Raw genomic sequence first — 27,139 nt, forward strand, 5'->3', positions numbered from 1 at the left:
AAAAGATTATGTATCTGTAATTCCATCATACTGACCTAACCATTGTAAACACTGTGTGTGTGTGTGTGTGTGTGTGTGTGTGTGTGTGGATGGATGGATAGATAGATAGATATAGAGATGGACTTCTAAACGTATATATATAATCTCCCCCTGGCCAGTGGTTACAGCTGCTGGTGCACCATATGCTGGGCCAGTCCAGGTGGCCTTCCCTCCCGCAGTGTCATGATGCTGCTAAACCAGGACCTCTTTCCACCTTCCTGCACCCTATAACTCCTTCCCAAATTGCTCCAAAGTTTGTATTCTGCTATCTCAGGAAATAGCAGTCAAAGGGAGACACAGTGACCCACACTCAGACAAGGGCAGTGGGAATAGTGAAGATGGGATTATGTGAGATTCCTTTTTAAGAGAGAGTCAGAGGGGATGAGAGAGGGTACCAGGGCCTTCTAGTCTGGTGGCCTGAGTGGAGGAGGACACCACAAACCAGAACAGGGAAGAAGTGTGCTTGGCTCGGAAGATCCTGAGTTTGCTTTGGGACCTGCTGTATTTGCAGTGCTTGTGAAACGTTCAGGTGGAAATGTCAAGCAAGCAGTTAGAAGTGTGTATCTGGGAATTAGGAGAGATTTGGACATAAAAGAGACAGGTGGTAATTGAAGCTGTCGGCATCAGTAAGGTGGGGAGAAATGAAGCTGTGGGAATACCGGGGTCTCCAAGAAGGCAGACATTTAGAGACTTGGTGGAGAGTGTTCAAAGAGCCGCCCATACCTGGCGACTGACCCGAAAAAAGCTCCGATCCTTCCATGCCCAACCCATCCAGGGCTGGTGCGAACAGATGGGAAATGGGTTCCCGTATGGAATCCATGGGCTACCACTAAGAGAGGGTACGAGGGGATGAGGGGACCCCAGAGTGTAGCAGTTAGGAGTGTAGGCTGTGGACCCAAGAACTTGCGTTCCAGTCCCGGCTCCATCATGTAAGAGCTGTGTGTCCTTGGGCAACAGAATCCTCACCGATACAGTGGGAGCTACAGTCCTACCCGCCTAAGGGCGGGGTGGGTCATGAGGATCAGCAGAGGCAAGGCACAGGAAGGCACACCGTTTCCAGCACATAGCAAGTGCTCGATGAGGGACGTAGCCATGATTATTAATAATGACTGACGGTCTGAATGGGACCCAGCTGGACTGGTAAGGAATGAGTACTCGTGGCCTGGAGCAGAGAGGGCCGTCCATAGGTTGGGGTTAGAGCCAGGAGGGAGCACGAGGCACAGAGGTATGGTCTTGTCCCAGGGCTGAGGTCTGACCCCCCCTCGAGACCTGAGCTGAGGCTCTGGGATTCCCTCTGGGACATCTCTATAGGCAACAGAGCTCAATTCCCCTGTACTTTGAAAAGGGCACTGGAGAGGAGCTGGAGGGAACGCAGAACACTCTATTTATTGTTATTTTTAAAAAATAAAATGGAAAGGAGCCCTCCAAGGGCATGTTCGCGGGTTTTATTATTTGTGAGGAAAAACACACTTGTCTTTATCAACATTCTGTCTGTCCGCGAGACTGGGCCGGCAAAGGGCAAGACCAAATGTTAAGTCATAACATTTGACTCCTTGTTCCTTGCTCAGCTAACATGCAAGGGTGTTAATAGGCTCAGCTCTTGTCAGCCGAGCCAAGACAATTTCAAGACCAAAATGAATGATGCAGCCAAGATCACAAAAGGGCCGCCTTGTGCGAATGGGGCAGGAGATCCCGATACACTGGGTGGTCTTGTCCAGATAATGTGGGAGGAAGGTGAGCAAGAGGACTCACTGTTCCAGGCATGAAAATGACCGGAGAGCCTTCCAGAATAATCCACGGCCGGGTTATCCTTGTTGCCTTTTCTCGCTAGTAATATGAATTCGCTTTTGGAACAACAGCAGTGGCATAAGTGGAATCTGTCTTGTATGATTTTTCCTCAGATGATTTAGAATTCAGTCTGTCTTCAAAGAGGATAACCCAGTGACAGCGTACAAGGGCTATCCTGAATTGCTTTCCTGTCCTCGGGTGGGGTGGGTGGGTGTCAGTGGCCGATTCATTACTCTCAGTGGGGTCCTTTGTTTCGAAAGCTACCTGGGATTATTACAGCAATAGAACTCTAAAGCAAAGTAAGCTTTGCATAAAAACGCATTTGGCTTCAGAGAAAACATACAATACTGATGAAAAGTAACCCTGGATGGCAGATTCCATTAAGAGGTCACATCTGCATGGGAGCAGGCTCTAGGAAACGGGGTTGGATCTTGACAAAGGCCGCTTAGACTGTGCTTGTCTAAGGGGAGGAGGTAACACTGATTAAGTGCCTGAAATTAACGGGCAAAAGGCCATTAACATGCAGAGATCCAAGAGCAGGCAAAGGTGGTAAAGCCGCAATTGCTCCAAGTCGTAGGCATTTAGAACCTGATTTTAGAAACATCCTCCAGCCCTCGGCGGGCTCACGTGCTTTTGTCACTGGGAGTCAGTAATTGAATTTTCTGGACGTTTTGACCAATATGTATCTTTGTGAAGCCGATTACACAGCAGAACACAATTTTTAGTCTGACCTTAAAAGCATTACCTTCTGCTGTGTGATTAGAAAACATGCAGAGAGTGCCGCCCTTCTCACTGCACTTGATCTGGGGGAGAGGAAAGGAAAAAAAAACCCTTGCCATTCCATGTCACCTAGTAAGATTCATTTAGATTCTATGCAGATAATTTAATAACAGATTTTGTAAAACCTTAACATAAGGAGCCACCGTAAAACGTATTATCTTTTATTACCCATACAGAGAATGACATTTTAGAAGGTAATAAATCGAAACCCAAGAAAAGCTATTTGCTTTCGGAGACTGCTTGGCGGATGACAGGGATACCAGTTTCCCGATTTTATACTGTGGCACCTATGGCTCCCCAGGGTCACCTGAGGCAGCCCCCAGATGGGTTTGCTGAGGCCTGTCTGAGCAACATTCCCTGGCCCTCTCTTCTTTTTTGAAAGGTCGTTCCCATCCAGACCTCACTGCTGAGCATTGGGTTGTCCCACCTTTACCGGTCCCCCTTCCGTCTTACACAATCGGGATTTGTGACAGGCCAAGAGCTGAGCCTGGGCTTGGGACCTGCCCTGGGGCATCTGCCATGAGGTGGGGGAGAGCTCACCCCACCAGCATCAGAGAAGGCCAAGCCTCCCTTGGCATGGATGCCTCTCTAACGGGGAAGGACTTTCCCTGCTCGCTCCTGGAAAGCTAGAGCCTTATCACTGTGCCCTACCCTGCACAACCCAGCCTTCTAGAGACCAGCTCAGCCCGTCCAACCTTGCCCAGGCCCTGCAGACCCACAACTGCTGCAATCCAGAAGAGCATCCCTGAGGCCAAGTTTTCTGCGTACTGATCCACATCACCATCTTTTGATTTATTCATTCGTCAGATATTAACAGAGAGTACCAGACACTTGGATGGCTGTGTGATTTTTCCCCGGGGGGTTTAGAATTCAATTTATTTTCAAAGAGTGTAACCCAGTGGCCACATAAAGGCAGTATTTTGGGGCCTCCATGTCTCAGAGGGCCAGGTGTCGGGGATATGGCAGGCGTAAGTTAGAGACAGGGTCCTTGCTTCCATCGACGGCTATAATGAATACTTGGAAAGTGACTGACATATTGAAAACCGTATATTTTGAAGAGAAAACTCTCCAATAAACTGATCTGGTATTTACCACTTTGTAGATGGGAAGAAATTCATTTCCTCTTCCTAGTGGACAGAGTTATAGGAAAGGTCTCGTTGACGTTACGCTTCAAAGGATTGAAATGGAAATATTTTCCAGAGGAAAGATAGCGGATGCTATTCTGGGAAGGTGGGCAGTCCTGGGAAGGGGGCAGCTGGGAGTGAAATGAAGGTGGCAGCTGGTAACAATGAGCACCACACGGGGCAGGGAGGCTGGCGAGCATCTTGGCTCTGCAGGATGCTTGATGAGCGCTCTCCAGAGAAGCTGTATCCGTTCCCTATGGCTGCCATAGCAAGACCACAAAATCTGTGGCTTAAACAGTTCTGGAAGTCAGAAGTCCAAAATGAGTTTCACTGAGGTAAAAGTCAAGGTGTCAGTGGGGCTGATTCCTTCTGGAAGCTCTAGGGAAACATTTGTCCCCTTCCCTTTCCCACCTTCTAGAGACCACCTGCATTCCTTAGCTCATCGTCCCTTCCCCCATCTCTCCATCTTTAAGGCCAGCAGTGTACCATCTTCTACATCTTCAAGCCTCTCTCTCTCTCCCTCCCTCTCCCTCCTTCTCTCTCTCTCTCTCTCTCTCTCTCTCTCTCTCTCTCTCTCTCCTTCCATTGTTGCATCTCCTTCTCTGGCTCTCCCACCTCCCTCTTATAAGGACCCTTGTAATTACTTTGGATCCACCTGGATAATCCAGGATAATCTTCTCCTCTCAATATTCTTTACTCAATCACATCTTCAAAGTCCTTTTAGCCACTAAGGTACCATATTCCCTGGTTCCAGGGATTAGGACATGGACATCTTTGGGGGCCAGTATTCTGTCTACCACAGAAGGTATGAAAGCCTCTAGGACCAAAAGCTTGATGGCATTTAGAGCTCACTTCCACTGTGCTCTGTGCTTGACTCATGAACCTGACACTGGGCATCTAACAGCTTAATCACAGAGACAGACATGTGAAGGGAACATTGCTGTGTCATTAAGTCAACCAAGAAGAAAGCATTCACCATAACATACACACAGGACTAATGCAGAGGAGGAAGGAGTAATTCTGGGAAGAACAGAAAAGCTTTAGGAGGGAAACACATCTAAGTAAGGTTTATAAGGACGAGTAATTCTCCAAGGGGGTGGAGGGAATCATGGGTAGGGAGGGCCTCCCAGGCAGAGGGCACAGCATGAGCTAAGGTGTCAAGGAGTGAAGAGCCCGAGATGCTGGGATTGCAGGTAGCCCGGTGTTCCAGGAGTGCAACACTGTGAGTGAGGAGCTCTGGGAGATCAGGCCAGGATGGGGGTGTCTTCTGTGCTTTAGGAGCTTGAACCTTATCCTGTAGCTACCGAAGGGCTGCTGAAGCATTTTGAGGAGGGTCCTGTGGTCAAGTGGCAGTTTAGACAGCTCACTGTATCTGGCTTTGGGTGGAGAGGGGTCTGGAAGAGAGCAGAGGGAGCCAGTCTGGAAGCTGTTGTAGTAACTCAGGTGAGAAAAGATGAGGACTCGAAGTCATGTGACAACAGGGGTGACAGAGAAAAGAGGATGGACTCAGGAGAGGTTGAGGAGGCGACATCAGTAACACTTGATGATGGGCTCTTTGAAGTGAAAGCGGGAAGAGCTGAGGACACCTCCCAGGCGTTCAGCTTGAGGTGATGCCTCCAAGAGGAGTGCCGTGTTGCAGGGACGATAACAAGTTTTGTCATTGGCCCATGAAAATTGAGGGAGGACATCCAAAGGAGACATCCAGAAGATGAAGCAGGCTCAAGGGGCAACCATAGTGTTATTTAATGCCTTACTGGGAGTACATTTTTTCTAGAAAGGGAAAAAAAAGGAAAATTCCACGGAGAGAGAAACTTTGGTAAACTATGTTTCTGTTTTTCATTTAAATTGCATCATAAACAGGTGAGTTTTAAGTTAAAATAAGGGTTACCTGCAGTTCATCAAGTGTTCATTCAAAATGATGCTAATCAAAGTGTGGTCCTCAGATCAGCAGCATCAGCATCTCCTAGAAACTTTCTGAAAATGCACATCCTCAGGCCCTACTCTGGACCTCATGAATCATTAGCCCTCTGAGTGGGCTGAAAATCTGTGTTTTAATGCACCCACCAGGGAATTCTGATACAAGCAAGTTCCAGAAGCACTGACTGAGACAGTCTGTCTTAAGCACCTACTATGTACTGGGCATAATGTTGCCATGGCAATTCAAGGCCAAAAGTTTAGAAGAAACAGGCTAACACAGTAAACAGTGACTGTGAAAATATATAAAAACGATAGAGAAAGAGCACTTTAATTTTATTTTATTTTCCTTCATGCTTTAGACGTCTGTACTTCCTTGTCTCAATCAAACACATTAAACCAAGCAGTTCTTTAGCATCTTCAGATCTGCCCCAAGTCAACCATATGCTTCTTGGGATTCCCTAACTCTGTTCCCTCAGGCTGAGAGCTCCTTGAAGGTGGGATGGACTAGATGATGTCTGAGATACTTTCAAGAAACAGTGGGTTGTGTCTCTTAGCATCACAAACCTTGATTCCAGCCACACTAGTGGCCCCGTGTTAGCTGGACCTCCATGCTGGTGCTGAGACTCCTCTTCCCTCTCTGAATTCTCTGCCTTCATAGCCTCCTTCAAAGCTCAGCTCCAGTCTGCAATATCCTGAAGCCACTTAAAAACCACAGTAGCCCTCCCAGCTGCACCGTTCACATCTGAAGCTATTGCATACATGTCCAGCACACACTACCTCGTGCCTTGTGGAGCCACTTATACATGTTTTACCTTCAGCCAAGCCATGAGTTCCTTGCAAGTAGGGAATATATTTTATACTTCTTCTTGTTCCCAAGGTGTCCTGACCAGAATCAGAATCAGTCTTCAGTTCTTATTAAACCATTGAATTTAATAGTGTTTTAGGATTAATAGCTTCTCATCTTCTTCCACAGAAATTCACTTCCACATCAAGACCCCATTTCTAATCCTATAGTAGGAGATTCTCCTCTGCAGGACGTCTCCTTCCTCCCCCCACCAAGGTCTGGGCTAAGTGGCCTTTCTTTTGCAATAACCACAGCACTCTTCTTACTCCCGTCTCATTCTGCTGAAATTACCTGGGAATTATCTAGCACCAGGTTTGTCTCCCTTTACTTGTTACTGCTCTCTAGCACAATGCCTAATGCGTCGTAAGTGCTCAGTAAATATTAAATAAAATTCATATCGCCTTCCTGAGCACGCCATGTCCTGACCCCCTTCTCATAGACCTTAATCGGTACGCTTCGAATAACACTCATCATACCTTACATACTTGCTTTCTGTCCATTTATCTAAAAATGGACTGAAAGCAGCATCTGTATCATTCATCACATCCTCGCAGAGTTACTTGAACCTAGTAGACACTATATAAATGTTTCAGTGGAATCAACCTGAATGTCAAATATTTACCGCCTTGGGTCTGAAGGGTGTGATTTTTCCAGGTATGTTATGAATGCCTTTGGCATTTTATTTGCCGTGACTCATGAGTAACCTCAGAAGAAGCACACTTCACATGGAAATGTTTTATTTGATTTTGGTATCCCTCAACCTGAAATCTATCACTTAGGTTATTCCAACTGCATGTGTCTAAGAGGCTGTGTTTATTTCCCCTGCTGCTTCCCCATCCTGCTGACTTCGTCAGCAACCAGTAAATCTGGGGAAATGAGCTATGCCTTCTCCTTATCCACCACACCCCAGCCAAAATGAAAACACAGCAGATGACAGCCAAGTACATGAACGTTCACATTAGCGGTGAGCAGCAAAGTAAAAGGAGGCCTAAAGCCAAACACAAGTCAAACCCGACTTGCCGTGTTGCATAGGAGGGTGGAGGAATGTCACTCGCTGTCTGCAGTGGGAAAAGGGCACCTTTTACAAGGGGGTGTACACGGTTCCTGCTGGATTTATGGACTACCTTTCCCCAGTGTTATGTGGCCAGAGTGGATAAATCAAACTCCAGACAGACAACAACTTGTTCTGCTCCAGATAATGTTTTCACCAATCTGCTTGCAGTATTTATAGACCAGGTGTCAGGTGCAGAAGAATGTGGTCCCTGTTCAGGCGCCACATCACAAGGAGTCTCAGCCTATCCGATCAAAGCTGATGAGTAAATAAATAAACGAACTGCGTTACATCTTTCCCATAAATCTCATATTAATATTTTCATTAACAATACCTTCAGTGTTAGACAACAAAAGGATTTATTGAAAAAGACTCTTACAGATTTCCTTGACCCTTAAAGCCCAGTTTGTAAGCTGGAGCCACCTCTTACCAGCTGATAATAACTGATTGTGTATATCGCTTTCCAGCTATGTACTCTATGACATCATGTTGGTAGCTTGAAATCAGCCATGGTAAGAGTATTTAAACCACCAAAATTGACAAATGCTGCAAATCAGGCACATGTGCTGTTAAACATTTACAGGCACATCACTCTTTGTAATTCAGTATTTTATAAAAAATGTATCTATAAGTGACTAACTAGTGCATAACAGCCTTGTTCCAGGCACTGAATTCGTAGCTGGGAGATAAAACTTTAAACAAGACAAGGTCCCTGACCTCATGGAGTTCAAGTCGTCAGGGTCAACATAGCCAATAAACAAGTAATCAATAACTGAGAACATTACAGACTGTGATAGTGCTGGAGAAAAACTGTATGCATTATTTGTTGCAGCATAACAAATTACTCCAAAATGAGATACTTCCTGTCTCACAGTTTGGACTGTCACAGAGTTGCAGTCTGTGTGTTTGTTGGTGCAGAATTTGCAGTCTCATCAGAAGGTTTGACTGGGGAAGGATCCGCTTCAGGGCTCTTCAGTGGTTGCTGGCAGCATTCAGTTCCTTCTGGCTGTCCCTGGAGGCCATCCTAGCTTCTTGCCACATCCTTAGAAGACTTTCCAAAGGTTCTACTACATAATAACAGCAGCCATCTACACATGCCAAGCTCCATGCTTGGCACTTTACCTTACCTATTTTAATCCTCACTTACCCTAGAAGTATTATTATTCTCCCCATTGGACAGGCGAGGAAACTGAGGCAGGGAGAACTTAAGTAACTTGACCAAGTTCACTCAGCTACTAAGAGGTGAAGCTGATCAAATGCTGATGTCCTTCCCTAAGTGTCAGCTACCCCATTATGCAATAAGGTCCCTGCCTTCACGGAGCTTCAGTGCAGTGAAGGATGGCCATCAGAAATGAGCAGGGGGGCTTCCCTGGTGGCGCAGTGGTTGAGAGTCCACCTGCCGATGCAGGGGACACGGGTTCGTGCCCCGGTCCGGGAAGATCCCACATGCTGCGGAGCGGCTCGGCCCGTGAGCCATGGCCGCTGAGCCTGCGCGTCCGGAGCCTGTGCTCCGCAACGGGAGAGGCCACAACAGTGAGAGGCCCGCGTACCACAAAAAAAAAAAAAAAAGAAAAGAAAAAGAAATGAGCAGGAATTCACCTAAAGGAGGAAGTAGAGGTGGAAAGGTCAAACGTAAGAAAAAGTGGGGTACAGTAGAAGGAAATCCAGTCTGGACAAAGTGTGAAAACAGGTACGGAGGGCAGTTCAAGATGAAGCAAGAGGAGGATGGGGTACCACATGGGTTAATGGCAGAACCTTTCTCCATGTAACATTTATTCATTGATTCCCCCCCACAGCTACCATTATGCTTGTTATTAGTGATAAATGTTCCATTAAATGCTCACTCGTATGGCAGTCACGGTAGCTGTGTAAAGCATCAAGGGTCCAGTGATTGATTACATGCCATATTTAGTGACATGGCTTGATTCTTTTCTTTTCAAGATGGAATGTTTGCTTTTCAAATCAGTGTGATCAGTGAACCCAGCCCGTGTCTGTGGAGATACACCCGAGGCTTTTTCTTGCAGACACACCATCTTCCTTTTGTTTCTAGGATATATATTAACTGGTAGCAAGTAGACACCCAGGAAGAGATGGCAAATACAGTAGAGATGCATAGCTGCAGAATTCAAACCAGGAGAGCAGCTTGACTCTTAGATATGTCTTACAGATCAGATAGCTTAAAATAACATCACAGCAGTCAATTTCATTCTCCCAGTTTTTACACAGTGCTTCTCTTTGTCAAAATACAGTCCTGTCTCCTTGAGCTGGAGTTCCCCAAAGGATAAGCCATTCCCTGAGAATAAATGGCTCTGGTTTGGAAATGCCACCGATATGCTCAGACCTTTGAGATATAATTTAGTTCAGGGAAACAGTAATATATCATCATTATCAATGATGAAAGTAAATCACCCAGCTTGCGTGCTGCATACTGGCTCGGTGTTGGGGTCAAAGACATGGTCCTTGCCCTTGAAAACTTTGTCATCCACTTATGGGAGATAGTAAATGGGCGTTCAAAATAAGACCAAACAGGAAACATAGCCTTCAGATTAGTCCGGGTAGGCTAGGCACTGTAATAAACTTCCCTTAAACCTGAACAACGGCTTGTCTCTTGTTCACGTCTCAGTCTAAAGCAGGTCAGCAAAGGGTCTCTGTGCCACATAGTCATTTGGAGATGCAGGCTTCTTCCTCTTTGGGAATAGAAAACACGGAGGATTACGTGGGAGTTTTAGGGACCAGGTCAGTCCATCACTTCTGCCCACATTCCACTGGCCAGAAGTGGTCACAGAATTTCCTCTTACAGTCTAGCTGTATGCCCTGCAGTCAAAAGAAATAGGATTGGGTAAACAAGTAACTGTCCTCACCACAGTTTCTTCTGATGGCAAGAAACCGAAATTGATTCTGGCTGACTTCAGTGCCAAAAAGAATCCCCTGAATAAACGCCGAGTGTGTTACAGAATCCAGGGGAGAGTTGAAGAGCCAACACAGGCCCAGATCTCAGAGGCAGAGCTTCCATCTTTCTGGTTAGAGCGGTGCCTTCAGTGTAACTCAGCCAGAAAGGCTCTTTCTATTGGAGTTGATCATACCCAGACGTCTCCCCTCTGAGCCTTGAACCAACTGAGAGAAATAAACCCAAGAATCAGATCGTGCCAAGGAGAGTACAGCTTGGCCTTTAGAGCACAGTGAGCTTCCTGCCCCCTGATCAGTTCACTCACCAGTGACAGAACAGCTGGATGGCTGACGGTCTCGTCCCCCAAACGGGGTGCATCCCGTATGGGCAGAGAAGAGCACCAGCGTGGTAACTGTCCTCCCAGAACATTCAAGAAGGTAAAATCCTGGACTTCCCTGGTGGCACAGTGGTTAAGAATCTGCCTGCCAATGCAGGGGACACAGGTTCGAGCCCTGGTCCGGGAAGATCCCACATGCCGCGGAGCAACTAAGCCCATGCGCCACAACAACTGAGCCTGCACTCTAGAGCCCACAAGCCACAACTACGGAGCCCACGTGCCACAACTACTGAAGCCCGCAGGCCTAGAGCCCGTGCTCCACAAGAAGAGAAGCCACTGCAATGAGAAGCACACCCACCGCAACAATGAGTAGCCCCCGCTCTCTGCAACTAGAGAAAGCTGGCGGGCAGCAACGAAGACCCAACACAGCCAAAAATAAATAAAATGAGTAAATAAATTTATTAAAAACAACAAAAACAAAAGAAGGTAAAACCCTTCTATTGGGCCCAGGAGCAGCATGGGAGAGGCAAGAGGGTTTGCCCTACATTCTGTCTCCATGATGCCTGGCTTCACATTTCATATTCCCGGAATCCGATTGTCCCACCTGGGGTTGGGGAGTTAACTGTGACTCGCTCAACTATTGTGAGGGAGACAAACGTGCACGTGGCCACCAGGGCCTATTCCTCTGCATCAGTGTTTCTTCCCAGACGATGGGCAGCTGTGGGCTGCCGAGGACCCTTGTCCAGCAGAGTAACAAAGGCAGAGTGACCTCTGGGCGGTGCAGAAATGCACATGTGTATGTATATTTCAAGTATGAGGGATTTAGGGGCAGACTTCCTAGAAAAGGCTCAGCTGGAGTGGGAGGCAGGTCAGAGGTGAGTGGAAGGTTTTCCAGTTGTGTAAAAGCAAGGGGGCTCATACATATGCAATTTTCTCTAAGTCTTCCACATTTCAGAGGAGGTGCTTTTATCATTGGCTGCTTGGTTTTTATTACTTTGGTCATTGTGAAAGCAATTATGTTTATTATAGAAAAATCCCCAAATACTCATAGGCCGGTGGACTTCTTATCTTCGAGTTGCTTTTCAAAGTGGAAATCTGGAAACAACTCAAACAAATGACCATCCAGTAGGGAATGGTTGAATAAATTATGCTGGTCTGGAAACAACTCAAACAAATGACCATCCAGTAGGGAATGATTGAATAAATTATTGCTGGTCTGGAAACAGTTCAAACAAATGACCATCCAGTAGGGAATGATTGAATAAATTATGCTGGTCTGGAAACAGCTCAAACAAATGACCATCCAATAGGGAATGATTGAATAAATTATGCTGAATCCATACAGTGAGCTGTTATACAGATGTTGAAATGAATAGACAGATCTATAAGCAGAAGTGAAAGTGATATGGTAAGACGGATTGTACAGCGGTGTGAATGCTGTCATTTGTTTAAATATATGTGTATCTAAAATGTGTGTGTGTGTGTGATGTGTAGGACAAAGGAGGGAGACACCAGGCTACTAACAACATTACCTCTTGGAGATGGGGTTGGGGGCGGGTAGAGAGGAATGCTCACTTTCCACTTTAGAAATGACTGTATCGTTTCTATTTTCCTTACAATAATTGGATATTCTCTGACAATACAAACATATTCTTTGGTAGCCTTAAGTTTGGCAGAAAATTGAGACTTTGGAACATCTCATCTCAAACCTTGCAATATATCTAGTTCATAGTCTAATTGATTTTCCACTAGGTTAATCAATCGAGTTCCCATTGCAATCATAAAGTTTTATTTATATGAGGAGACAGGAATTGGCTGGTTCATTTTTTTAAATTATTTATAAAATTTGTTAAACTACAGGAGAGTTAAGCCAACGTGTCATTCATTTGTGCCAGCGAAAGAATTTGTATGTACCTCTGCTTAGCTCTGACTCTATTTTGTTACAGTTATATGTGAACATGCCTGTCATCAACCATAAACATCTCTGAACCCCTAAAGAAAAGGACCCTCTTCCCATCCCTATATCCCCAACACCATATTTAGACTCGATGTTCAATAACTTCCAACTAAAGGAATGCATGAACTAATGAAAGAAAAAATTATAATAACTCTCTTTGGTCAAAAAAAATATTTCTGCAGAGGGGAAAATTTTAAAAGGAAAAACAATGCATTCGTGAAATTATTGGAATACTCTTGTGAAGAGCCTATTGTGATACTCTAGTGTGATACAATCGCTCTTACACTCTCTTGCAAATAACCAGATAATTGATCATAGCATTTGTTGCAATATTAGTTAGAATTCCCTTGTTGCTTCTCACAGAACATCTCAATTAAATGTCTTAAGGAAAGGAGAAATATATTAGCTCATAGAACTCACAAATCTGAGGGGTAAATTCTGGCTTCAAGAATGACTATTAAAGAGCTCAAATTAGATTAAAAGAGCTCCATCCCTTCCTCTCAGTTCTGTGTTGTCTTCTTTCTCAGGCTGCCTTTCTCTGTGTGGTTGCAAACGGTCACCACCAGCTCCAGATTTTGGTCCTACCACCTTCAAGTCCAACAGAAAGAGGAGTTCTTTTGCCTACAAGTTCTAAAGAAATATGTCCTGGAACTGAGTTTCAATCCCAGGTGGCCTAACTTGGGTTATGTGCCTATCACATGGCAATGGGAATGGGAGGCCCTGATTGTACAAGCCTGAGCTACATGACCATCCCTAGTCCAGGGATAGAGTCAACCCTACCTGAACTCCACGTGTACTAAGAGTGTGGAAGCGATGATACCCTCAAAGGAAGTATAGCCTCAGTACCAGAGGAGGATGGGATGGATGCTTGGGAAAGCGGGGCAGCACATATCCAATAGAGTTAGCGCTTGAAGCTACCCTGGGGTGTGTGTCCACAGCTACCTTCACTGCAAGTTGGAGAAGGGCAAGTGCTATGAGAAATTTACATCCCTGTTCAACAGCCATTACAGAATCATGCTCATCCCCCAATGTGTTTCATGGGGCAAGGTCAGCTGTTCTTTAACGACAAGCCATGCCTGGGGTCATAAACTAAACATCCTGATAGGAATGATACGAAAATCAGTAAGATCTTCTTGAAAGCAATGTTGAAATATCAATAAATACTCTTAAAATGTTCATACTCTTTAGCCTAATAATTCCACTTCCTGGAATCTTTTTTTTTTTTTTTTTTTTTGCGGTACGCGGGCCTCTCACTGTTGTGGCCTCCCCTGTTGCGGAGCACAGGCTCCGGACGCGCAGGCTCAACGGCCATGGCTCACGGGCCCAGCCGCTCCACAACATGTGGGATCTTCCCGGACCGGGGCACGAACCTGTGTCCCCTGCATCGGCAGGCGGACTCTCAACCACTGCGCCACCAGGGAAGCCCTAAAGTTTTTTTTTTAAGTCAAAATACATTGGGAGCTTCCTGAATAAAGATGTTCATTGCAGTGTTATTTAAAATTGTCAGAATTTTAAGAAGACTAGAAATAACCTCAAGTCCTATTAATTGAAGATGATGAAATAAATTATAAATTAGGCATATGATTAATTTTATGCAACCCTTAAAATAATATCAAGGAATTATGGTGGTAAACGATATTGCATGAGGGAAATGATATTAAGTTTCCATCCCCACAGCCAGCTCTAGTCTATGAATAGTGACTGTCTTGCCTTGGAGAGATTCCAAAGACACATTTATGCACAACAGGTAAGAGTGCTATGAAAGGCGCCTGCCCTAGATGGAGGGGGGCACACAGCGTCAGCCCGAGCAACATGCATGTCCCCTATCCCGAGTGATAACCCAGATCTAAATGTCATCCTCTGTTGTGCTTTTGCTTTGTAGACTCTGGAAAATCCCAAGTATGAATTGATCATTGAGGCTCAAGATATGGCTGGACTGGATGTTGGATTAACAGGCACGGCCACAGCGACAATCATGATCGATGACAAAAACGATCACTCGCCTAAATTCACCAAGAAAGAGGTAAACCCCTGTTGAACGCCAGCCTTGTGGTCCTGGCCGTGATTGCTGTTTAATATACCACAGCCCCAGCGCGCTCCCTGCTTGGGACATCAAAACCCTCCTTTGTGGAGAGAAGATGGTGTCTTGCTGGAATACTTGTTTACATTCTTATCTTTTTTTCTTTTTTTTTTTTTTGGTAAAGCTGAAAATACCAGAGCATTATGAAAACAAAAGCATTGAATCTTGTTAAAGTCCATAAGAAGACAATTTTTAATGCCAAAGTGCCATTTTCGTAGTTTTATTGGTGTTATTTAGCTGAATTGTGTGAGTCCTGTTGTGATTTTAGCATAACAATAATTTTTTTCAGCAAGTACAGATTGAGAGGCCAGACGGAAAAGCATCAAGAAGGTAAAGCAGATTTTCTTGGCCATAACAGGGTGGCCCAGGAGCTTATCAATAACAACCAAGTTAGCTTGTCTGGCAGAGACATTACTGTTTGCAGCTCCTGTGCTTTTATGATTGTGGATCGTGCTTGCTGTTTCCCATTTTTTCCAATGGAGCAATGTTTGGGGACAGGCTGAGTATGCAAGATTTCATCCAGCTGCTGAATTTGTATCCAGGCTAGGGAGTCACTGGCACTGTGCATCTGATGGAAATGTGCTGCGGTCATGGTTTCTTTGGGGGTCAGGACCAGAGCCAAGGACTTGACGCCCCTCTTACTGCGCAGGAGCATAGCATCAGTAATGGCAGCCCCGTCGTTTGCCAGACCTTTCCTGGGCATCCACCACCACCACGGGCTCTCCACCCTCGATCCATTGCCTCATCTGACCGTGTGAGGTTGGATTCGTGAGCCACATTTTTTACCCAGTGAGAGTGCTTATTTTAAGCTCAGAGAATCTAGATCTCCAGGGTTACAGGCAGAGTAAGTGGCAGAAGTGGGATGTGAGCACAGCTCCCTGTTTACCATGCTCTCAGCTGCAGTGCTTTGCTTCCAAGGAAGACGTTGATATTTTCTACCCTCCCGGGCATTCAGAAAAAAGATCCGTGTCTGGATTTGCAGTTGCCCCCCCCTCTCTCAAGTGTCTCAGGGCTACCCCAGGTGGCCCTTCTCAGCCCCCTGGCTCCACAGTGAGCTCTCCACATTAGCAGCCCTACATGACTTATTCACGAGGTGGAAGTCTCCCCCTCTGCCAGTGGTGTCTTGGACACTCAGGATTCTAACCTCAAAACAACAAAGTCCACGTAGCTGACGGTCTACTCTGTTGCTCCCATGACACTGTTTCTATAGCTGCTAATACAGATTGCTTATTAGTCCCATGTTTCTCAAACTGTGTTCCAAGAAATTAGTTCCACAAGTTATTATCATTATAGGGCAGGGGGTGGGGAGAGATTTCAGGGTCAGACAGATGTGGAGAACACTGAGATGAATGGTGTGAAAGATTTCTTTTACTGTAGGACTTCTGGGTACCTTTAAAATGCTTTGTGTTTCTCTAAGAGGGGTAGGTGTGGTCTGTAGGGTTTCTCAGACTTATTTGGCCTGGGAATAATTTTTACTGGTCCATCTCACCATGGCTCATCGAGCTGGTATTCATGGGATATTCATTGGGAGTTATTGGTTTATCTGCAGAATTTCCTGCAAACCTCTTTCAAAAGAATAACTCAAGGCACAGTGTAATATTCAATATAGACATAGTAATGAAAATAGAAATTGGATAACCCCAATCTAAAATAAGAAAACCTATTAACGTTACCAGGTGGATGAGATTAATTAGTTATTTCAGTGGAGCCTAAACTAAGCTCAGAATTGTGTACCTAGTTATGGACTAAATACTGTGAGTGAGAGGCTTTTGTTGTTGTTGTTATTAATACCAATGAATTCAAGGAAAAATTTTAACATAGATCTTAAAGTAAGAGACCTTAAGTAGTATAATGGAAAATGTATTCATTTGTGAATATTGGCAAAAGCACAAAACTCTCTTCAAATGGACATTGGGGGCTTCCCTGGTGGCGCAGTGGTTGAGAATCTGCCTGTCACTGCAGGGGACATGGGTTTGAGCCTTGGTCCGGGAAGATCCCACGTGCCACAGAGCAACTAAGCCTGCGCACCACAACAAAGAGTAGCCCCTGCTCACCGCAACTAGAGAAAGCCCGTGCGCAACAATGAAGACCCAAAGCAGCCAAAAATAAATAAATAAATAAATTTATTTTTTTTAAAAATGGACATTGGACAATGAGCTTGAGATTCCCTCAGGGCAGAGCTGATGTCACAACTCATATGGAGATACTAGTAACAAAACGAGGAAAATGGGTAGCTAGCAAGTACATCAGATTCTCTCTCTTAGATGTTAGGTATCCCATAGGAGTCTTTGCCAATGTTGGATAAATCAAATTCACAAATTTTCTAACATGTTCCAGGATGGCTGATGTTCTTTGTCATTGATTCATACATTTTGGACATGTATGAACGCTAGAGGCAGTATAACAGCGATGTGAAGGGCTGGGCTCTGGACCAGAACTGGATTCATAGCACACCTACCAGCCACGGGAGCTGAGCATGTTCACCATCTACATTCTCGTTTTGTCACCTGTTCATGGGGCTGATGCTAAAGCCCACCTCATTGGGTTCTTGTGAATGTCAAATGAGCGGAATGGTGAAGCCCTAGTGCTTGTCACCTCACGTTCTCTGGCGCGCTGGCGATGGGGATATGGTGGGAATTTAGAAGGCGGTAGTGAGGACAGTCATGACGAGGGTAGTGGGACAAAGGCAGCGGCGAGGAAGGGGGTGAGGAAGACGGCTGCGGTGAGCAAGATGATTACATGATGGTGACGATGTTTCTAAAATTCAAAAGGCCAACTGACGTTCTTATCTAAAGGGCCATCTCCCCTCCATGTTGAAAGGCTGCTGTTTTCCTTGAAAGCGATCTATGAACCTGCTCAAGCACTTCAAAATACGTGATTAGGACCCTCAAGTTCCAGGGGAGAAGTAATTCTGGAGGAGAAGTGACGGAATCTGTGAAACTCATCACTGTGGGCAAAAGCAAAGAAGGCTAAGAGGAGCCTGTTAGGCAGAAAAAGAGGACTGTTAAGGACTCAGCCCAAAGGTAGTGGTCTTGGGTGTGGAAGTGGTCAAACAGGATGAACTAGGAATAGAGAGGAAACATGGACCCTGTGATCTTAAAGATGAAATAATTTTCAGAGATGAAGGTCAAGGTTCAGTCATCCCAGAATGGAAATGGTGGTCATTTGGGCTTAAAGGTATCTAGGAACCTGTCCAAGAAGATGTTGCCTTATGTAAGTTTCTGCATGTATTAGGACATTTCTTAGGAAATTCATGAAAGTATATGGTTCTTATCTCTTTTTAAAATTCTATTTTACATGGTCTTCCATCTCCAGAGAGGTGCATTTTTTGATCTGTTTAAAAGAGGAGTTTCAGTTGGCCACAAATAACGGACAGGAAATAATGCTCTGTTAAATGGGTTAGAGGTATAGTTTCTCTCACATAGAAGTCCGTAGGTAGACAGTCCCAGGCCAGTATGGTGAGACCATGATATTGTCAGTTTACCGTATTCCTCTTATCTTTCTTCTCTGCCTTCCCCAAAGCTGCCTCGTGGTACAATAGGGTCACCGCAGTGCCAGCCATCATGTGCATGTAACAGGTAGAAAGAAGCAGGAAATGAGAAGGGCAGAGGAGGACCTGCCACCTAAGTAAACGTCATTTGAAGAGATTCCCCAGAAAGTCAAATGACTTACATCTCCTTAGCCTTCCTGATCTGTGAGGGTGACTGAGAAAAACTCCAGCTATCTTTAGTTGGCAGGTTGCAGCCCTTGGTAATATAGGGGTTGTTACTAAGGAAGGAGATATTTTAAAGGGCGTTTTAAACAGCACATTCTTAGTGCAGACTAAGATCATTTGTTCCCCTTGTGTTTATTCACACTGACTGTAAGCTTGCTGAGAAGCAAAGCCCACACCTCTCTTATTCTCTGTTGCATTCCCAGATGGCACTCAATAATTCACTCTCTGCCAAATGTTTCCTGAAGGTGATTTTAACTGGAGAACAGTTTCACTGGATATGATGAACCAAGTACTTTAAATGGTTACTGACACATGAAATCAATTTTTAGTCATTGACTTTCATGAAAATTTGGGTTAGAAGCACTAGTCTCCCTATGGAGAGTCTTCCGTGAGTTTTCCTAATAGCTTTCACGTGTGGCTTTAACTGTTAGTTTATGTTTACATGTTAGTTGTGACTTTTCTAGATTAGGTATTTGGAAATGATTTTAGGAAATCTAGTTAAACTTTCCAAACCCAGAGTTTGGATTATAGTTGAGAATCTCAGTCCCATTTAGAGCAAAATGACTTGTCCATTTCTCTCTCTAAAGTTGCTTTTTTTTTTTTTTAAGAAAAGACACGTGATTTGTACTTATAGCATAGCAGATACTCAACACATACTGACTGAGTAACTCATTTTCACGTAAACCCCAGGTCATGAGGATTAACAGACTTGCTATTAATTTTAAAAGAATGTGTTTGCAAATGATTATAAGGGTTTTAAATGAGTTTTCATTCATTTATTCAATCAGTTGATTTTCAGATTTTAAGTAAAATGGCAATTGGTAATGAGGACTGAATAACAGGATTTTATTTTTTTTTGGCTATGTGATGAATTCTTTCTAAAGTAAATGTTTCAGTGTTCAAGCTATAACATTACAATACATGTAGTAAAAATGGCATAAATCTTAAAAGGCCCTGTCTTCCTGGAAGATGAGAGATGGGCAAATGCTCTGATTTTCATAAAGGGGTGAAGATGAATGGTGTGAGCCGGAAGCCGGCTAGCTGCAACTGAGCCACCAGCAGGTATTTGCATTAAGTTATCAAGGGGGTGCTGGGGTCCAGTCTCCAATTCCTAAAAGTCTTCAAGGACCTTAATGCTTTAGGAGTCTTATTTTTCTTTAGACTATGAGCTTTCATAATAAAAATGTTTTCTTAATTAACTGCCTAATTCACCCTATAATACTTTTTCTCTTACATGTTTGACTGAAAACTCTATGGTCTCTTCTTTATATAATAATTATGCAAAACCATTTTCTATAGAAAGAGAGCAAAAAGACTAGTCTTTCCTGTAGCAGCATTGATAGAAGTTTGCTCTGTATTATTGAGAGTTTAGAAACATTTTTTTCACCTTTACTACATTATTTCATTGTTGGAAAACTCATGTAAATTTTGAGAATTGTGGTTAAATTTAAGGAAATCTCTATCAAGTTTCTGTCATATATATATGTTTTATATATGTACGTATGTATACATATATATATGAGCTCTGCAGTTTCAAATGTTCTTGTATAAAGACTAATCTTTAAATTGATGACACTTGTTATTTATGTCACCCACATCGTTGCTTTGAAACATATTAAGCGTTTTATATTGTCTTTTTGATGTTGGTATTGCAGGTAAATCACAAGAAATTTAAATCTTTACTGATGTGTTCATTATGACTCACTTCTCTTCATTAGTAAGTTTATCAATCAAGGAACTATTTTATTTCTTACATCAGAAATTTACTTTTTCCTCTTAATGAAATATCTGATGCAAGATGATGTCAGGATAACATTTGTTTTATTCCTTAACTTTATCATTTTTGCTTTCTGTAAACCAATAAGAGTAGAAAAGGATGACTTTAAATCAGTCTAGGATTGAATTAGTTCATCATTGAGTTTCAGTCTTACATGAGGGCTATCGTGGTTTCCCTTACTCCTGGGTACAGCCTTTCTGGGGCCCCAGCTGAAACATGGGTATTTTTACAAGGGCCCTTCCGCCTTGGACACCCTGAATTTCAGTGGTCTTGTCATCCCCATGAGACTGCTGAAAGCTCTGCTCAGCTTCCTGGCCTCTTAGCAGCACTTTCTTCTGCTCAGATTCTTAGCCTTTTGTCCCTGTGCCTTTATAATTTAGAAACTGCGTTAAGGGTAAAAGTTCCATAAAGTATTGGCTTCACTTCAGTAAACTTCCCTTCTCAACAAGTTCCTGGATTCTCAAGTTCTGGCTGTCTTCATAGCTCTGTAGTGCTTTCAAGTAGGTGGGGGGTTTTGTGTGACATCTGTGTTCTTGAGCTATCCTAGATTTGAGGGATGATCTAGAAGAAGCTTGCCCCACTTACCATAAACAAAGAAAAATATGGATTAGCTTTTTAACCTGGATTACTAGGGAAAAGCAGTAGATATTGTGTATATGGAATTCACTGTAGCACAGAACATCACAATATTTTCATTAAAAACATGGATTGAAGAAATATAATTAGTTTCGACAGTAACCACCCCCTCTCATACCATTTGCTTCAAAATCAACTCATTTTAGTAAAAAGATTAAAAATGTTGTGTCTCCTCCTTGATATTGATAATCAAGAAATGACTAACTCCGAGGAAATTGAACTGCATCATTAGAGGCAGACTTTGCTTTCCCGTTCCTTCGCTCTTGAGTTGACATGAGTATTGGGAGTTTTCTGAACTCTTTTGGATCTCTTCATTTGTTTTTGGTAGTTTGATGGCCCCAGGTATAAAGCTCATAAATGTACCTTTGTGTGCCAAAGGTCTAACTGAAGTGAATGTATTTATCCACTCCTCCAGGATTCCATGCAATATATTTGAGTGCTTTAAATGAAACTCTCCATAAGAGTTTATTTCCCTTAGGAGAGCCCTTTAAATTCAGAGGTGCCTGTGTCTAAACACTGACCACATAATTATATATGCTGTTTGCTCAATAGAGATTAATCCAGAAAACCAACCACATACTTCTTAGAAGATCGAACCCATTTCAATTATCTGACACAAGTGACTTTTCTGGAGGGTGGAGTCCAAACATACACTATTGGGATCTTTATCCCGTGCTTTGGGTGGTGGATGGAGATATCCCAATATGTACAGAAAGGGAATATTTGGAGAGAATAGAGCAGTGTGATTTCAGTGCACGGATACCACCAATTCCCAACTGTGCAAATGGTCACATCCCTCCAGATTACATCGCTTCCTGGTCCATCTTCATCCAGGCCAACATCTTGTCCAAGGACTCCAGGAGCCATCTATTGCAAATTGCACTCCCAGCTTCCCATCATATAATTGAAGAAGGGTTGGCTGCAAAACAGCCAACACCCACGTTCCCCATTTATCTTCACTTGGAAGGGGTGAGTTCATTGCTTTCTTTGCACCAAGGTCGTAGAAAAACATGAAATCATCAACTAAATCTCCTAGTGTTCAAATTTCAGAGGTACTTGAAACAGCAGGTCTACAGCTAGATTTCTTGACTAAAAGAGAGTGAAGTGAAACATTTGTTCAAATGTAAGCAGTGCTCTATAAATAGAAGCCATCATCCAAACAAGATTCTTCCTGCTAAGGAAAAGGGTAGTGTGTGCTTTCCCAGATTTAATTGTTCAAAGACAGCAGGGTGAGAAATCTTGCATTGTCGAAAATGCGCGTGTCGCTTATGCACTGCGCTTGTGATGTCGAAACACCTGGATTTGTTAACGTGAAAAACTGTAATCTACCTTGTGGCTGGTTCTTCAAGCCTCTTGTAGAGGTAGACCAGATAGCCAGATGATTTATTGCATTAATTGCTCTTTCATAATTATACTCATGATGCATTGATCCCTATCGTCTCTGTGTGAACCTCTATGCAGATTCTGTGTGGCTAAACCTCTGGTTATGCTCAGAGGGTCAGCAGCAGCTCAGTGACAATGAAAGCAATTTTTTACTACCACTGGCGGAGTCTCACCACTGAGCCTGTCTCCCAACATCGTTTAGATGCTTTGATATTTAGGGACAGGTCCTTTTCGTCACTGCCTCTAGGACTCAGCACAGGGGCAACATCAAAAGTTTAACTAGAGGTGAAATTATTATTCATGCAGTAAATCGTTTTTACCACCTGTGGTGTCTCAGCTTCTAATATACTATTAAATATTATTGCAGTTCATGCACACCATCATATGTCGTTATGTAATATTCTGTTATGTATTCTATTCTTTTCTAATACATACACATCCTAGTTTGCACTTATTTTATTCTAATAATATATAATATTCACCTTCTAATGTGCCATACTATTAAGTTATTTATTTGCTTATTCTCAGTCTCCCCAAATTAGAATGTAAGCTCCACGCAAAAAGGAACTTTGTCTCTTTTGTTCCCTGCTCTGGCCCCAGCACCCAGCTTTGGAACATAACCAAATAATGTGCAAATGAGTGAATAAATTATAAATGTTTGACAATAAGCAACAGAGGCCATCGAAAAGTTAGAGAGTGATGTTGCTGAAAGGGGCTTTAGAAAGAACCTCAACCAACCCTCTGATTTTAGAGCCGAGGGAGGCTGCTCAAGGCTGATTGCAGATCTCAGGCCAGCCTCATTGTGGCACAAAATACTGCTGCCAGTGAAAAACCAAGGCCCTACTGTAGCACAAAGTCATGAGGGATCCTAAGGTTTATCGTTTTTCTGTGGTGCAGAGAGCCGAGAGGGTTGGAGTTAAATTCCTTTCCAGAAGTGAATAAACGAATCTGCATAACTGCAGAGAGCCCTAAATCTACTTCCCTACCAGTCAAGTAAAAAAAAGAAAAAGAAAGAAAGAAAACTCAACGTTAATAAATTATACATAAAGGAATCATTAGAGTGGAGACAGACTCGACTTTTCCTGCAAACTTAAAAACAAGAAAGAAAATATTCCACAGCCCCAGAGTTCTGTGTGGGTTCATTCTTCTAAGTGGGATTAAACAAAATAATCCAGAATTGATTTAATATATTCATTTGTTTCCCAACTAAAATCTATTTTAGTTACAGGCTGAGTATCAGTTTTCCCAGTATAGGCAGCATTTTATTTTGCTGTCGACCTGCCCAGATCTGAGAAGACAGGAATTTATGAGAAGTATCTTCTTCAAGAAGCCTGTCTTAACTGAATGTACCTATTGCATATCGTAACATTACACTGTTGCCTTCCAAAGTGCATTCATTCATGCATTCACTGACTCACCAGCCCATCCATCAGAAGTGTATTCCATGATTCCTCTTTGCCAGGGACTGTGTTAGGCTGGGATGCAGTGTGGTGAGCACAACATCCCAGACTAACAAACATGGTCCCTGACCGCAGGAAGTTATGGTCTAAAGTGGGGACAACTGACCAGCAAAGCAAATAGCTACATATGGTCCCTAGTGACAAGATGGAATCACCGTACATGGACACATTGTGTACACACGCCGTGACACTCACTGAGGAGGTGACATTTACAGTGACTGTGCTAGTGTCCTAGGGCTGCTGTAACAAAATATCACACACTGTGTGGCTTGAACAGCATTCATTTGCTCACAGTTCTGGAGGCCAGAAGTCCAAGATCAAAGTATCCGCAGGGTGGTTCCTTCTGCAGAAGTTTGCTCATGCCCGTTTCTTACGTTTCCAGTGGTTTGCTGGCAGTCTGTGGCGCTCATAGGCTTGTAGATGCATCACCCGTCTGCCCTCATCTTCACACGGCCTTCTCCCTGTGTGCGTGTCTGTGCATAATTTTCCCATTTTTATAAGAATGCTAGCCATATTGGATTGGAGCCCACCCTGCGACCTCATTTTAGCTTGGTCACCTCTGTTTCCAAAGAAGGTCATATTCTGAGATACTGCCAGTTAGGACTCTACCAGATCTTTTTGGGGAGACAAAATTCAGCCCATGGCAGTGAGACGTGGGAGTATGCAGAGGGTCCGTGTGAAGACATGGAGGCTGGGAAGAGCATGTCTTGCTTGAGGAACTGAGAGCTGTCCAGTGTGGCTGGAGCAGCCTGAGAGACGGCAGGGAATGTGAGACTGGGCCCGGTCATGCAGGCAAGGCAAGGAGGCGGTTCACCGGAAGTGCAGGGGGAAGACATTGGCGGACACAGTAAAGGGTAGACCTTCCAAGACTTGGAGCCCCCATGCTGCTCAGGAATACCATTGTTCCTATGGTCAGAGACTGCTGGCGATGATACCACCAGTCACACACGACCCACCACCTATATCCTTCACAGAACTGGAAATAACAACAGCAGGGAGCCAGCATTAGTGGACATTTACACAGTTGTTTTTAAGCTTATGAAGCCCTTCCACACTCCGCATACTCTCTCTGGACAACCCAGTGAAAAGGGTCTCGTTCGCACCCCCATGCAGAGAAGAAGGCTGAGGCTAAGCGGGCTGATTCCTCCCCAGGTCACTGGGGAGCTAGAGGTTGAGATTCTGAACTTTGCACCTCCTTTTTCCTTGCAAATTCAAAGAGGTGTCTTCTCTTAGCAAGTGTTCCATCAATAATAGCAAATATGTAATGAGCTTTTATCAAAGGCAAGACTGGCCATTCTGTCAGAAGTTCTGTCTGTCCAGCACTCCTGGACCTGCTCCTTCATCCTCTGTATCATTAAACAAACATCCAGAAGCCAGTGCAAACATCTGAAAGCACTTGCTTTGGGCCAGGCAGTGTCCAGGAGGCTTACATACATTCCACTGTTCACTCCTGCTGCCAACCCTGAGACTCTCATTGTCATACCCATTTCATGGGTGTGGAGACTGAGGCTCAGAGAGCTGAAGAACTTGCCCGGAGTCTAGGCCCCATGCTCTCAACCCTGCACTAAGCTGCTTCTGCACCATGCCGGCATTAACGACTCGCCAGCGCAGTGTCTGTAGGCCCCATTCTCAGAGCACATCTGCCGACTTCAGCCACAGCTGTTATGTTCCTATTCCGTGGTCTTGCCCTTCGGGTCAGCTCTCCAGCATTCCTTGGCAGGGCTTTTCCTCAGAGAACACCTATCTGGTTTTTCCATTTACACTTGGGCACCAGGGACTGCTGAAGATGCAGGGCTTATAACCTCCAACCTCAGTTCTGCCTGAACTTTTCCAGCATCACCTCATCACCTCCTGCCTCCCTGTTGCCACACCTGCCTCTCTGTTCAAATCAGGACAGTGTTTAGTGCAAGCCCTAGATACAACTATAACATACACACACACACGCGCACACTTCTCCCCTGGGCTCACCAGGATGAGTGTAAGCTACTCTTTCTCCCTCCACAATTTCTTCAAATTAAAAAAAAAGGGGAGAGATCTTTTATTTTATTTATTTTTTTAATATATATATATTTTTAAAATTTATTTTATTTATTTATTTATTTTTGGCTGTGTTTGGTCTTTGTTGCCATGCGCGGGCTTTCTCTAGTTGCAACGAGCAGGGGCTACTCTTTGTTGCGGTGTGCGGTCTTCTCGTTGCCGTGGCTTCTCGTGTTGCAGATCACGGGCTCTAGGCGCACGGGTTCAGTAGTTGTGGCTCATGGGCTCAGTAGCTGTGGCTCGTGGGCTCTAGAGCGCAGGCTCCGTAGTTGTGGCACACGGGCTTAGTTGCTCCGCGGCATGTGGGATATTCCTGGACCAGGGCTCGAACCCGTGTCCCCTGCATTGGCAGGCGGATTCTTAGCCACTGCGCCACCAGGGAAGCCCAGGAGAGATCTTCCAATCGCCAGTGAATTTGATTAATTGTCTTGTGTCTTTATTTTGATAGGTCTAGTGGGCAAATATAATAATCATTTCTTACAAGCGAAGAATAAATGAAAAATGTTTTCATCCAGAAAACCAATTTTTTTAAGCTAACAGTGATTAAATGCTTAACTATGGGAGGTGCTAAGGGCTTTCGGCATCTTAACTCATCTAATTCTCATAGCAGCCCTATGACATAAGTACTCTTATTATCCCCATTTCACAGATGATGAAACTGAGTCATGGGAATGTTAGAAACATGCCCATGCTTATAGTATGCTGGGGCAGGGATGCCACCTCCAGGTGTCTGGTTCCAGAGCACAGCTCTCAACCATTATGCTAGACTCACTTTCTGAGATTTTACACATTGTTCTAGTTCCGTGGGATTCAGAAGTGAAAGAAGCCAGGCCCCCGACACACTGGCCTTTTGTTAGTTTCTCCACAACCAAATCAAATAACCTATGATGAATGCAGCAACGTTGTTGGAAAGATACTGACAGTTGCACGTTATATACCTTCACGTGCATATCTAATTCAGAATCTTCCGGTATCGCTGTCAGTGGCTTATAATGGTACACTAATTAGTAGATATCTCGATTGAAATCCAGGTTTTACTCACTGGAGAAGTCAGACAAAGGCCTATAAAGCAAGAAAAACTTTGGTTCATTAACTAGGGTCTTTTTTATACTAGTCTGCTATCTCCGATAACAATTTTTAAATCTTTTAAATTTATAACTTTCGTTACTGCAGTTTCTCGAACATTAATGAAATAATGTGCTTCCTCAAATTCTCAAATCTTTTGTGCATTTGATATACTTGTTCTGAGTTAGCAGGGTTGAAAGTGGCCTCAGCTTTCTTTCATGCCCTCACCGCGTGCTTAGCTAACAGAGGCAGTGAGCTGCAG

The 27,139-nt window shown here is 44.0% G+C and overlaps 1 protein-coding gene across 2 annotated transcripts in view; it reads left to right on the forward strand.

Moving 5' to 3' along the window:
- Positions 1–27,139, forward strand: part of CDH13 (cadherin 13) — a 749,080-nt gene that overhangs the window by 587,170 nt on the left and 134,771 nt on the right. For both annotated transcript variants that reach the window (XM_022583077.3, XM_089902463.1), the window contains exon 7: positions 14,607–14,747. In XM_022583077.3, coding sequence (XP_022438785.1) covers positions 14,607–14,747 — 141 coding nt within the window. The remainder of the gene's footprint in view (positions 1–14,606; positions 14,748–27,139) is intronic.

This window comes from Delphinapterus leucas, chromosome 20 (genome assembly GCF_059928025.1).
Source record: "Delphinapterus leucas isolate spDelLeu-1000000601 "Yukka" chromosome 20, BTC_Dleu_Yukka2, whole genome shotgun sequence".
NCBI classification, from domain to species: domain Eukaryota; kingdom Metazoa; phylum Chordata; class Mammalia; order Artiodactyla; family Monodontidae; genus Delphinapterus; species Delphinapterus leucas.